General features: G+C 34.1%; 1 protein-coding gene across 13 annotated transcripts in view; it reads left to right on the plus strand.

Annotated features, from left to right (window-relative positions):
* TTC6 (tetratricopeptide repeat domain 6) overlaps positions 1-12,815 on the plus strand; it is a 79,284-nt gene that overhangs the window by 18,386 nt on the left and 48,083 nt on the right. For 11 of the 13 annotated variants that reach the window (XR_012662280.1, XR_012662279.1, XM_075103395.1 and 8 more), the window contains 3 exons: positions 590-670; positions 4,997-5,127; positions 8,439-8,648. Coding sequence is in view for 11 of the 13 variants with exons in the window: in XM_075103395.1 (XP_074959496.1) it covers positions 590-670; positions 4,997-5,127; positions 8,439-8,648 (422 nt within the window). In the remaining 2 variants the exon portion in view is untranslated. Of the gene's footprint in view, positions 1-589; positions 671-1,568; positions 1,710-4,996; positions 5,128-6,702; positions 8,353-8,438; positions 8,649-12,815 lie in introns of those variants that run through there. The other 2 variants (XM_075103401.1, XM_075103405.1) reach the window with 2 other exon arrangements.

The raw sequence follows: 12,815 nt of genomic DNA on the forward strand, positions 1-12,815 counted from the left end.
TCTCTTGTTCATTCCTTTTCTTATGGGGTTTGATTCTCCAGCTGGTGGGTATAAAGAATTTTGCTTCTATTAAGTAGCGTGCCGATTAGGGCAATGGAATTGTAAGGCATTAATCTATATTCATATATATTAGTGCCCATCATTCTATGCCTTTCACTCAAACTGGTTTAAAAATTTTAAATATTTAAACTTAGGTGTGTTTGGGCGATTGTTTAATGATTAGAGGCATTCATGATTTAAAGGATCATAGATCTCTTGATATAAATTTATGTTGTGTGTTTCTTACATTTTGCAATTTATTCTTACAAGCGCAATTTGTAGAAGAAACAGACCACATCTTTGATAAGAAATCTCTATATTATTTTTTAGTGTTAATCATTGTAGGTCCTTTGCCTATTACTAAATTTATTTTTTGAAATCTAGATAGCTGTTGAGGAAGTATTTGGCTTAAAATACATTAAGATGATGAAAGATTTACATGAAATAAATACTGTATTGAATTACCTGCCAGGCAGTACAAAAAAATAAAAAAACCACCTTGTATATTCACCTCTTATTGATTTCCTTCCCCCTGCCTTTCCTTCACAAGACACCAGTAGTTCAGAAAGAGTGTCAAGCAGCAGAAAACGGATCTCGGCCTAAAGATGAACTGTTAACATATAATAAGCAGGTAAGCAGGTTTAGTACTATTGTGAGATAGTATTAGTTTTCCTATGCTCAACGTTTTGATGCTTTAGAGTATACAGAGGTCTCCAAGCTGTTTCTTTACCACCTGCCCTTTAAAAGAAGGTTTTCTATAAAACAGGTCTTCATACTGGTCTTGCAGCTTAATGTTAGAGGAAAAAAGAAAATTAAGGTTCATTCGGTCAGATGTTGGGTTAGGCTTTTCTTTATGAGATGGGAAAGAAGATTACAGATGAAACAATGTATAAATAGAATCCTAATCTACATTTAACAAGTGGATGCCTTCCTGGAAAATGGCATAATACTCAATATCCTTTTGGTTTTGTGATATTTCACGGACGACAAAACCTGTCATTAGGATATCAACTCTATAAAGCCTAGATTTTCAGTAGAGAACACATATCAAGTTTTATAAAGACAGTACTACAGAGGGCAAATATGTTCATAAGACCAAATAATGTCTTTTTCCATATGCTGACAGTTTCTAGCATTCTGGTATTTCAAGGCTATAACCAGATACTAAAATAAAACCCTAACCTGATTCCTTCTGCAGCTTTGATTTAAATGATTAGTTTGCCTTAAAGTTATTATATATGTTTACTGTAAGACAGAATAACACTTTTATGTTGACAATGGTATAATGAGAAGGACAACTAAGAATGGGATATGTTTCCACTAGGCAGTGTCGTGTGCAGAGATACCAGATAGCCTTGGCCTAAACTTAAATAAATGACATGAACACAAGGTTGGATAAACTGCATGGAGAGACAGATACAGATGTTGAAAAGGAGATAAAGGGACCAGAATGAAAAAAGGATGAGAGAGAGATGTGTGGGATGCTTATTGATGGCCCAGTATTTGTATGTTGTTTCAAGGTCTAGTCATCATAAGGCAGAAGTCTAGTTAAAATGAGAAACCTTCTGAAAGTCTAAGGGCCTTGCTTCAGCTGCTTCTTCAGCTCCTCCAACTGACTGTAGTTTGTCCCTGATTATGTCTCTTCAAGCTGCATGGAGAAAGAGATAGAGGTAGGTGCCCGCCTAAAATTCCAGAGCATTAGCAACCCACTTTCCTGATCAATTTTAGGATAGCCAAGAACCAAAGATGCACACAGCTTACCCCAAAGAGCTAAGCTCTGGGAGTGAGTCACAGGGAGATGACAGAAACTCCCCAACAGTCCTGGCACTGCAATGGGGCTACAGTGGACTTGAAGTAGAGCCCTAAGTGAGCTGATGATGCTGGCTGGAGCATCACTAATATTATTATTAATAATTATGATTTCGGGTAGTTTTAAGAGTATACTCTGCAATATCAGTTGATATGTTGGTTACTAAACTAAATATGATAAATTATGTGTAAACAATACACAGTACAATGTCACTGATGGTCATTTCTATAATATTCAGGAATATAGTAAGATTATGTTTTACTTCTAAATTAAATACTATTTGCCAATGGAACAGTTTCCCAGTTATTTAAACAGTACTGGGGTACTGTGATGGTGTTTTTTGACAGTATTATTTTGGGCAGCGTGCCACTTCTGTAACGCACTGGTGGTATTATTGCAACAACATCCATCAGTGTGTGTTCAGTGATCTTACAACACAAAGGAGCTTGCAAGATTGGCACCTGAAAAGATAACATACATTAGGTTCTGTTTAACACAAGCACTATGTAGTTTAAATATATTATTTAATTTGAAAGGGTATGCTTTGTTTTACATACTGAAAAAATAATGGAGACAAAATTTTAGAAAGAGGAATGGTTTTAAGAACCCATATATATTAACTAAATGCTCTGTTGCATACTTAGTATAACTATTTCTATACAGAGTCACAGCAATGTACTGTATGTTAGTATTTCTGTAGTATTCTATAATATTCATTGGCATGTTTGTGTGACATCTTATTTTTGAAATGATTTTCCTTTCCTTAGGGGGCTGTAGAGCCCATGCAATTTCAAGATAAAATGATTGATTGTGCAGATGAACTTGCAAATTTGGTTATACAGAAAGCAGTCCGATGAAAAAAATGCAGATATTTGCTTTAGCTGTAATTTTAGGTTACATCTGTAACTGAATTACATAAATATTTTGACTAAAATTTATATGTTCCCTGGTATTTCCACAAAGAAAATGAAATAAAATGTGAGATTATATAAATTTAAAATGTGCATCTAATAGTGAGTGTGTTGGCTCATGTTTGCTGATTTTAGGCTTAAAGGAACTCCCATCTACTTAGTATGGTCTCCATAATTCATGAGGAATAGTGTGAAGTCCCCCTTCATGGTCTGTTTCACAAAAAAGATGAGATCACAGAACTTATGATTTTAAAATAGTAGCTGCTGTAATTTTAGTTTTGAAGGTTTTCATTAGCCATATTGGTGTATAAGATATTGACAAATGTTGTTGAATATCTCCTCTTACTTTGGATATAACTTTTTTTTTTTCCCCCATTATTTGGGTATCTGGGTATTCTAAAAACTGGCAATGGCAATGCATGTAATCATGTTCCTTTTTTTCTTTGAATTGGACAAGAGATCACAACAGAAACATTTACCTGACATTCAAAAGCAAAAATCATAGTCTTATAGTTGGCTCATTTTAATGATACGTTTTCAGGTAAACATAAAACTTTCACACTTTTCTGTATTCCTTATATTTGTTAGCCTATTTTACCTATGTAAAATACTTTCTCTGACTATGGTCCCTTATATTTTTTTCATGTACGTGCTTATATAAACAATGGTGTTGGTTTCAAAAATAAACTAACAATAGAAGAAAGCATTTTATTTTTGAATAAGTCATTTCAGAAGGTATTGACTCATTTAGGTATCTTCTACAGTTCTCAGTATCTTTTACTTGGTGATTAATATACTTTTTAATGAACTAATAACTTCCATAATTTTTTTCATGCATAATGTCTTCTAAGAACTTAAATACTGCTGAAGTTATCAGTAGACATAGACATTGTGCCCAGTTATATAAAACATGCAAGTGGACAAAGAAGAGTAAAATCCTATGCTTTGGCGATTCATTTAACCAGATATGTGACTGAGAAGTCTTAATTAGAAAGTTATTTGGTCACAACAATTGTATTATTTGGGTTTCTATAAACCAAGTTCGCTAGCATTACCATGGTGTATCAGGAAGAACTGGGCAAAAAAGTGCCCTTATTGTGCATCGTGAGAAAGAATTTTTTTTCAAGACAAAACACTTTAAAATTTGTTTTTCCTACTGTGGTGTTCTGTTTCTGTCTTTGTTATGCCATGATTATACTTTTTTATTTTCTTGAACCTGCTTTGTTGTGTTATGTATACAAGCTTTTAAGTGGAGTTCAGAAGAATCCTTTTTATTGATGGCACTGCTAGTCTGTGTTAGGAAGATGTTTAACAGGTTCCAGGAAACCGAATTGTGGAATGGTTGAGGTTGGAAGGGACCTCTGGAAAAAGCAGCACAAGGGTGTAGATTCTGAAGCTGAGTTTTACGAAACAGATGCAGACATTTTGGCATCCATGATGATTTCAGTGGTTCCTTTTCCTTGCTGTTTGCTCTTGCTTCTGGGTTACAGTGAGCTGCCCCTGACAAAATTTCTATGTGGGGGCGCTCTACAAAGGGAATCAGATCTAGATTAATTTCTGCCTTCCGTCCACACTTTTTACTATTTTTTTCCAACATGCATCAGGTACCTAATCTATTTTGCAGTGTGAGGAAACAATTTTTGGCACAACTAAGCAACTAATTTATTCCTCTAATAAATAGGAATGAGCAGTTCTGGGTGGAAATGGTAGGAATTCCTTACATTTGTATTCCTGCTGAAGTTCTTGTAGTTAATGAACAGAACCTTGAAGAAACTTTTCTAAAAATGTCATCCTTTAAACTATGTGTATCTGTTTGAATTTGCTTGAAAATACAATACCAATTTTAGATGTGTTCACACTCTTCTAAGTTTAATAGTTTTGAATAGTAATACTATGATTTTGATGCTATTTTGATTATTCTATTATCTTTGTAATATATTGAAATACACTCACCTGATACACTATTTAGAAATGCAGTTTAGGTAGGGCACATTGGAAATTTTGCTTTAACACCCTTTTCTGCTTATTCTATATCCTGAATAGCTGTGGGTGCTGCTGTGATCTGCATAGTGTCAGCAGTTCTAAACTACTCTAGTTTAATTGAATTGTGTTTTCTGATGATCAGGGTCGCTTTTGTGCCATTGCTCCTTATTCTGTTCCAGAGTGTGTATGACAATATCCATATAACTTATCAGTTTGTAACACTGTGTTTATCTTCTGTTCATGAATATTTTAGGTTCCATCCTTGGATGTGCTACAGGTGGAAGGAAAAGCAATATCAAAAATAAAACCAGATGAAGTTCAGAAAGAGCTACAAGAGGAACACGACTTACAACAATCTTTGCCTCCTCAGGCTTCAAATGTCAAGTAATTTTTAAAATCTTATTTTGTTATGATAAGAAAAATTCTGAAAATGTATTAAATTACTAGTGCATAGCATGATAGGTAAGTTTGGAGAAAAAAATAATTCCATCCCCCAAATTTGGGTCTGAACACTTGCAATTTCTGATCTAAATTATCAAGTTTAGTTTGGCATCTCTAGTTTTAATTTGCTATTTATCTCCTTGAAATAGTTCTGATTTACAGTTTTTAAAATACAGAGGTCTTATTCAGTCCTGCTGAATGCAGATGAAACTTCTCTTGACCGCAGCAGAAACTGAAGTTGCTTATGTGGGGGTTGAATTTGTCCATACAATTCCAAGCATAATCTAATCAAAATAATTAAAAACAAACAATGGAAAATACCACAAATTTAATATAAGCAATGCCAGCTGTAAGTCATCATCTTTAAATAGAGAGGATGTATTAAAAATTCATTAAGTTGAATTTGTATTACAGTCAGGGCTTGTCTGAAATTCAGGAGATTTTACATGGAGAGCTGTAATTTAAGGACAACTGCTTATTACCTTGCTCTTGTCATAGGTTGTATCTGTCATTCTCTAGTAGAAGTGCAGATTACAAAAGTAGTACAGACCGTGTCCTAATTTAACTGATCCTGTCCATCCCATGTCAAGTGAGACTCTTCAGTTTTATGGTCTTCACTGCTAATAAGATCTTTACAGATAGCTTTGTTTAGATGTACCATAGGTTGCTTCTTCACTTGTCTATTGAGAAAAGGGAAAAAAAGAGAAGCTTTAATTATTAGCTTTTGTTGTTTTTAGGGTCCTGAAAGGTCTATTGGGTACAGAAAAGAGCCTTTTTATGGCAGGCCTAAAGTTTGTAAATGGATAATACTTTCAATTAAGTAGCTGAGAATAGTCATGGGAAAAGAATGCCTAAGTTTATGAAACAGTCAAATTGGCATTTAAGTGACCCTTTGCATGCCATTGCTTATCTGCATTGCTTAAAGATCATTTGGTTAGCAAGATTATATATTAAAACAAATAGTGTCAACAGACAATGAGTGTTTTACCTTCAATAAATACTTACTGTCAGATTATCAATGGTGCAGAAACTGCACGATTTTCTAAAAAACCTGAATTTAGTGCATTAAGTGAAGGTAATGTAGGCCACACACATACTATTGTTTTTTCATGTCCCCTGTTTTCAAAGAATGATAAATAGTCTGTTTTAGGAGAGTGTGTGCTGTAAAAACATTCACCTTTACCTGCAGCATGCCCCAAATATTTCCCTTTGCATTGATAAAGCATTTGGTTAGTTCATTCAATGAAATGATACACTTCTATACAAGAGCAGTAATGATAATGCAATTAAAATGACATTCAAATTGTTTTTATTTATTTAAATAGAATGAAAAAGAACTTAGGAAAAAAGGTTCCTAAAGAATTTGAAAAATATTTTGCCTGCTATCATTTACAGAAGTCACTCCAAATGTTGTAGGTTCAAAGTTAAACTGTTTGCTATCTATTTTTTTTCTAATGGTGTGGTAATTGCGTTGCAGAGAAAGTGAACTGTGTTAGAGCATCCTGAGGTAAACTGCTATAAATGTTTATGAAGATTATATACTCTTTATTGAATTAAAAAAGCAGTGTGAAATATTTCTTTCTGATTTTAAATTAATGTGATCTACTTATTAAAGCACTGATCTCTGATTTCAAACTCCAAAACCGTTACTTATTTACATTTATGCTGTAAATGTATTCAATTAGTTAAAAAAAAAAATTATCCTTTGCCTTACATAGGGTTGCTGTGAGCATGCCTTAAAGCCTAAGCAGTCTCATGTGTTGTGTGATTGAGTTGCTTTCCAAACTGGATATTTAATTTTTGTTTAACCTCATTCCTGTTCTCATTAATGCAAAAATGCCACTGATTTTACTAGAGACTTTTGATTGTAAGAGCTGGTGAAACTGTCTTGTTGAAGCATAAAGTAACTAGGCTCTTTTCTATATATTAAAATTGTATGGCTTGAAAAACATTTTACTGAGCAATTTTAATGAAAATAAAAGGACTTGTTGACACTCCTTGTTGGGTTGTCATGTGTGTATAAACTTAGGGACTTAAGCTATATTAATGTAACAGGTATATCTGGTATATATTTGATGTGATAATTACTTGATTGTGAATCAAATTTCTGTATGTTACACTGACTTTCATGTTTTTTTTCTTTACACGTGTGATTTTTTCTTTTACTTTTTTGCTGTCATTATTTTTCAGAAAATGTGAGCAAATATTCGAGTTACAAAAATATTTTGTTTTGCATGATAAATCAATCTTAAGGTTTTCCTTACTTCATGTTGTAGTTCTTGCTGGTTTCCCCTTTATAATATCTGTTTATAACATAAGACGTAGTTCTCATTAAAACAAAAATCCAAGTTGTTGAAAGTGTCATTTTATTAGGAGAACCTCAGAAAAATAGTTACACTTGAAAATTATTCAGTGTAATTTCAAAGTGGAATTTTAACCATCTTCATTTGGGATTTTATTTTAAAATATTAAGACACTTGTAAACTTTAAATGGAAGTAGCAAATACTTGGGGAGACATTTCCGAGTTTTTTACGTCTCAGACATTTTCAATATACTGCTCTTTGCATTGTAACTGTCTGCATGTTAGACATTTATTAACTTTGTAGAGTTCATACAGTAGCCGGAGACTGTTTTTAGAATTTATCCATGGCCTGTGGAAGTCTATAGACTTTCATCACCTTCAGTACAACTTAGACTGGAGGCTTAAATGGTAGAATTTTTTAGTTATTAACTTTTCAAAGATAGTCAAGACACGATGTTTCCTCTGAAATCAACAACCGAATTGAAAAGCTAGGAAGAAGTTCAAGTGATAGCATAAAATAAAACTAATTCAAAGTTTTAAGGGTACTTAGAGAGTACTCTGATATGGGAGAGAATTTGCAGACGAATATGTATATGTAACATTTTAACATAACATTTATTCGCATACCCAATTTAAGCTGTAAATCTGCATTACTTGGTTTAAGCTTTCAGTGCAGCAAGTGAAAGCTCTGCTTAAGTTGGGAAAGTAAAATTGTGATTACTGCACTTTTTACTTCAAAATTTTTACCAACTTTAGCTTTCACCTGTTTTTCTTTTCTAAATAATAATATCTCTACTTTTAGAAGAAAATACGAGGGACTTTATGCCAAGTATTTATGTTAGCAATTTCTATCCTACGGCCTGATGTATGTAATGATTAGTATTTCATAAACTATGTACTTTAGAATATAGGGAATGGATATTAAGATTCTTGATTTGTTTTCCTTTCTAGAGGTCAACATCACCCAGGCATTCATCGTCTATGTACTGCTTTTCCTAGTTTTATATTGCCTCCGTATTTACAACTGGTTTCTAGAGTTTATCATACTTCAGACAGAAGAGGTCACAATACCTTATTTACAGCAGAGGACATGGACGATAAGGAGGAAGAACCAATGTATTCCACATATATTTGTTTGAAAGAACAAGCTGAAAAGAAAAGGTATGAAATTACTTATTTTCCAAGTTACTATGATTTAATTAATATTGTAAATGAAAGGATTATATGTTGAGAAATAACTTTCATGGTGTTTCAGTATTTAGTAGTTTCAAAAAAGTGGCAAAGATGATGATTTGAAAAAAAATTGCCTTATTTGGTAGATGTGTGTTAAAAAATTAGAATAAGGGTACTAAAAGTCTTATATCTTAAAATGTAAAATGCATATTTGTTTTTTAAAATAAATTGGACTTGGGAGACATTTTAAGTTATATGTGACAATTAGGTTATAAATATATGAATTTTTATACTTCATTCTACTCACGAGAGGTCCCATTGAAATAACGAGAAATACTGAGCAAATAGAGTAGGCTTTCTGTGAATGTAAAATTTTGCAGTAGTGAAAGGTTTAAAGTGCACACCCACTAGCCCTTTATCACAGGGACGATCTCACCTCAACCCTGTTTCTACAAGCACTTAGGAACAAGCATAACTAAATCATTGGGTGTAGTTCTGTTGAGCTCAACACATGCACAAAGTTAAGCACATACAGAACTGGGAGCTAGATAAACTTGTAGAAAAAAATTTTCAATTGCATATGTAAAAGGTAGTCATGTGATAACTGCACGATCCTGCATCTTTAATGAATGAGGAGCTGAAGTAGAACAAAATGCATAATAGTTAATTTTTCTGAGGTTGATGCAGCATGTAAAGAGATTGGTCAAAAAATCTGTTCTGTAAGAAGTAGTGAGGAAACGTAAATGGATTTTGGAATAAGCCTACTCAGTTTTATCATGTTATTGTGTTACCAATTTTTATATTTGTTGGTAGTGAATACCTAAATCTTTGATTTAAAAAATTTTTTTTGTGTTTTGCACTAAAATAATGTGCATATGAATGAATATGAAGCATGTTCTTTTTTCATTGCTTACTACTTTGGTTATATTTTTGCTTTTTTGTGCCTTTCTAGTTGATGTAGTAACAAAAAAAAATTCAGAGTTGGAACCTTAATACTCCTAAGTTTTTCCTGATTTTTTTCGGATTGGCAGTTTGTTACTTACAGTTCTGTATATCGCCAGCTTCAGAAATATAAAATTATTGCATATAAAGTCTGCAGTGATCTAAAGAATGGTAGAGTGGTAAATAAGGATAAGGCTAGGTCAGTTTTACAGGGCAATTTGTGTAGCTTGTTAACTTGGGCTTACTTGAAAAACATGTGTTTTAGTGTAGCCAAATGCAAGGTCATAAGGATAAGAATAGGGAATTAGGGTCATCCATTGTAGGAGGGGAGACTGTATCCTGTATCCTGAAAAGCAGTAACTCTGAAAGGAGCTTTACAGTCTTGAAAGATAAGCAACAGAAGAGTGTAATACTCTCCGAACTTTAATTTAAACATGTTTACCGTAAAATAAAGGAGGTGAGAAATCAGCAATAATAAATAAAAAAGAGTTTTTAGATTAGAAATATTGTACAGAGCTTTTCTGTTCCAGGTAAGTGCTCCAACAACTGAGAGAGTCATGTCACCACTTGTTCTCTCTTGGCTGCATGATTTTTGCATTCTTTTCTGCTCAACAGCACAACTTCCTGTACCCAGAATGGTCAAATGATCTAATGGTGAGTGAGGTTTGAATCCTCAGATAAGCAACAAATTCTTATTTCCTGCCTTGTGCTTTAATAATGAATTATCATAAAGAGGTGGAAATCACCACTCTACTTTTTTTCTTGTCTTACAAATGAAGAAAAATAATGTTGCCCTTTCTTGAAAGAATGGGTGCATCCAGGCTTAGAAGAGGGCTCCATATTCTGGATTTGAAATGGAGGGAAATTTCTGCCTGCAGCCCCTGAAAAATCTAAGTTCCAGAGAGGGGCAGCAGATTTCCTTTTAGCTAAATCTGTGATTCTTCTTTCATATGAAGGTTTGTAGGAATGTTGTGCACTTAATGCATTTAACAGTGTTCCAAATACTATTCTAGGGAAGCAAGCAGAAGTGTTGATTCCTGTATGCAATCTCTCTTTTTCTTGAATACCAGTTCTGTATTAAGACATTTTAAAAGATTCTTATGTTGGTTTTACAGAAGAGATATAGAGTTGGTTTGAATATGTTACCTGCATGGTAGAGTTTCTGATGCAAGAGGACTTGCTGAAAGAAAACATAACAGACCCAGTAGCTGAGGTTTCAGTCCAGACAAATTAAGAGTAGCTATAAGATTTCAATGTATAGCAATGAAGGTAGCAGCTTCTGAAATGATCCATTACTTACAGCCTTTAAATCAAAACTGGATTTCTTTCTGAGGTATATCCTGAGCTTCACCCAGCAAATTGTGAGCTTGTTGCAGGAATACTGATGAAATTTTATCTGTATTATTTAGAAGGTCAGGTTGGGTAATCATGATGCTTCTCCCTGACCTTAAAATATGAATCCGTAATTTGCTTTATGGAAGTTTTTAGTCACTGAATTCTTTTGATGTAGTCAAGGTTACACTAACTGTCAAGGATGGCGTTATTTCAGGGTACAGGATTAGGCTCTGATGTTTCCCTTTTTGCGTGAGCTTCTGCTTCTTTTAGGAATTTGGGTAGCATATGAATATCATTCATGGCCATAATTGGAGTGTTTGCTTTTGGTTCAGCAGCATTTCCTGTCTGTTGGACAGATACAGACAGAGAGTAAAAGGATTGGATGAGAATAAGGACACTGATCAGTATTGTAAGCAGGGGTTTCGGCATACCAGTAGGCCAGCCATTAGCTGTTTTGCAGGTCATGGTGGAAGAGGATTTGAGGAAATCTTGAGAGAATAGATTGATGGCTGTAGTGAGCTTTTCTCAGATATGAGAGGCAGCATGAAGATGGGCAAAAAGATGTTCAAAAAGGAAAACCCCCCAACCTTAGGAAGTCAGTGATGGAGTCAGAAGTCACAAAAATACAAGTTGTTATTGCTTTACTGACCTAGAGATGACAAAAAAGGAAAGGCTTTGAAGGCTTTGAAAACAGAGGGGCATCTTAAATTTGAATGAGCTTCTCTTTTTTGATTTCTTTGAAGGATGGGATAACGTTCAAAGCAAGCAACTATGATCTTTGCAGTAGTGCTTTGAACAAATGTTTACAGAACAAGGCAATGCTTGTCTATGCTAACGAAATGGATGCCGCAGCAAGTGAGATACGAAATTAGATACCATGGAGAGGGAACCTGTACATGGTCTTTGACTAGAACATTGCTAGAAATAGAGTAGAGGAAGAAGAGAATAGAGGACAGAACTCCTTGAAAAACCCAGAAAGCTGAAGGAGTTAGATGGGAGTGGAACTAGGAGAGATGAACTGTAGAAGCTATGGGAGGATGGGATTTGAAGAAAATGGTTTGGTTTTCAAGAAGTAGCCAGCAGGTTGAGGAAATTGAGGGTGAGTCTGAACTTTATGAATCAGTAGAAATTTTTTGGGAAGAAATTTCTACATTGAGAGCTACATTCCCCAGAGATGAAAAGAACTGAAGTCTAAAAGGAAGCCCATACCAAAATTCCTTGCTGAATTTGTTTAATCCTCAAAATCTAGAAAACTAAATTCTTTGGAGCACTGCCACCTAGTGGCACCATCTGCCATAATCTTCTGTTTTTAATTTTTAAAACTGGTTGCCTTATTTGAGCCTTGAGGGTCAAAGGTATCTTTTACCTAACGCTAATTTAGGTCTGTTTAAGTTGTTCACATTTCATTACTGACCAATTCCCTGCATTTAGCTAATATCACAAATGCAAATGGTCTCGGTGGGGGTAAGCATGATTTCTGTGTAGTGGATAATAAAATTCAAATGACTTTGTCAACCGTTCAAATAGCAATAGATCTATCTTAAATTTTTTTTGGTACTAGTTCTGAGTTCTTCTGTGAAAGAATCTTGTTTGACTGTAGCAAAGTCCAAAGAAGCCTATAGTAGTGTAGGATTTTATGGTAGATCACATCAAGAAAGCAATAATTTTCTTGCTTTAAAGTCTTGTCTTCACTGTGAAAAATATCCACAGGCTTAAACTATATATATAACTTCTCATTCACCTCTGCTAAAAACATCCTGCAGAGCATGGTGTATCCGTTTATGAAGATGTACACTTCCCAAGGTCAGCTACAGCTCTGTCCTGGGATTGGTATTAAGTTTATTCCATCAGATAGCAAAGGTGCCTTGGTTTTGCTCT

This window comes from Phalacrocorax aristotelis, chromosome 9, assembly GCF_949628215.1.
Source record: "Phalacrocorax aristotelis chromosome 9, bGulAri2.1, whole genome shotgun sequence".
In the NCBI taxonomy this organism is placed as follows: Eukaryota; Metazoa; Chordata; class Aves; order Suliformes; family Phalacrocoracidae; genus Phalacrocorax; species Phalacrocorax aristotelis.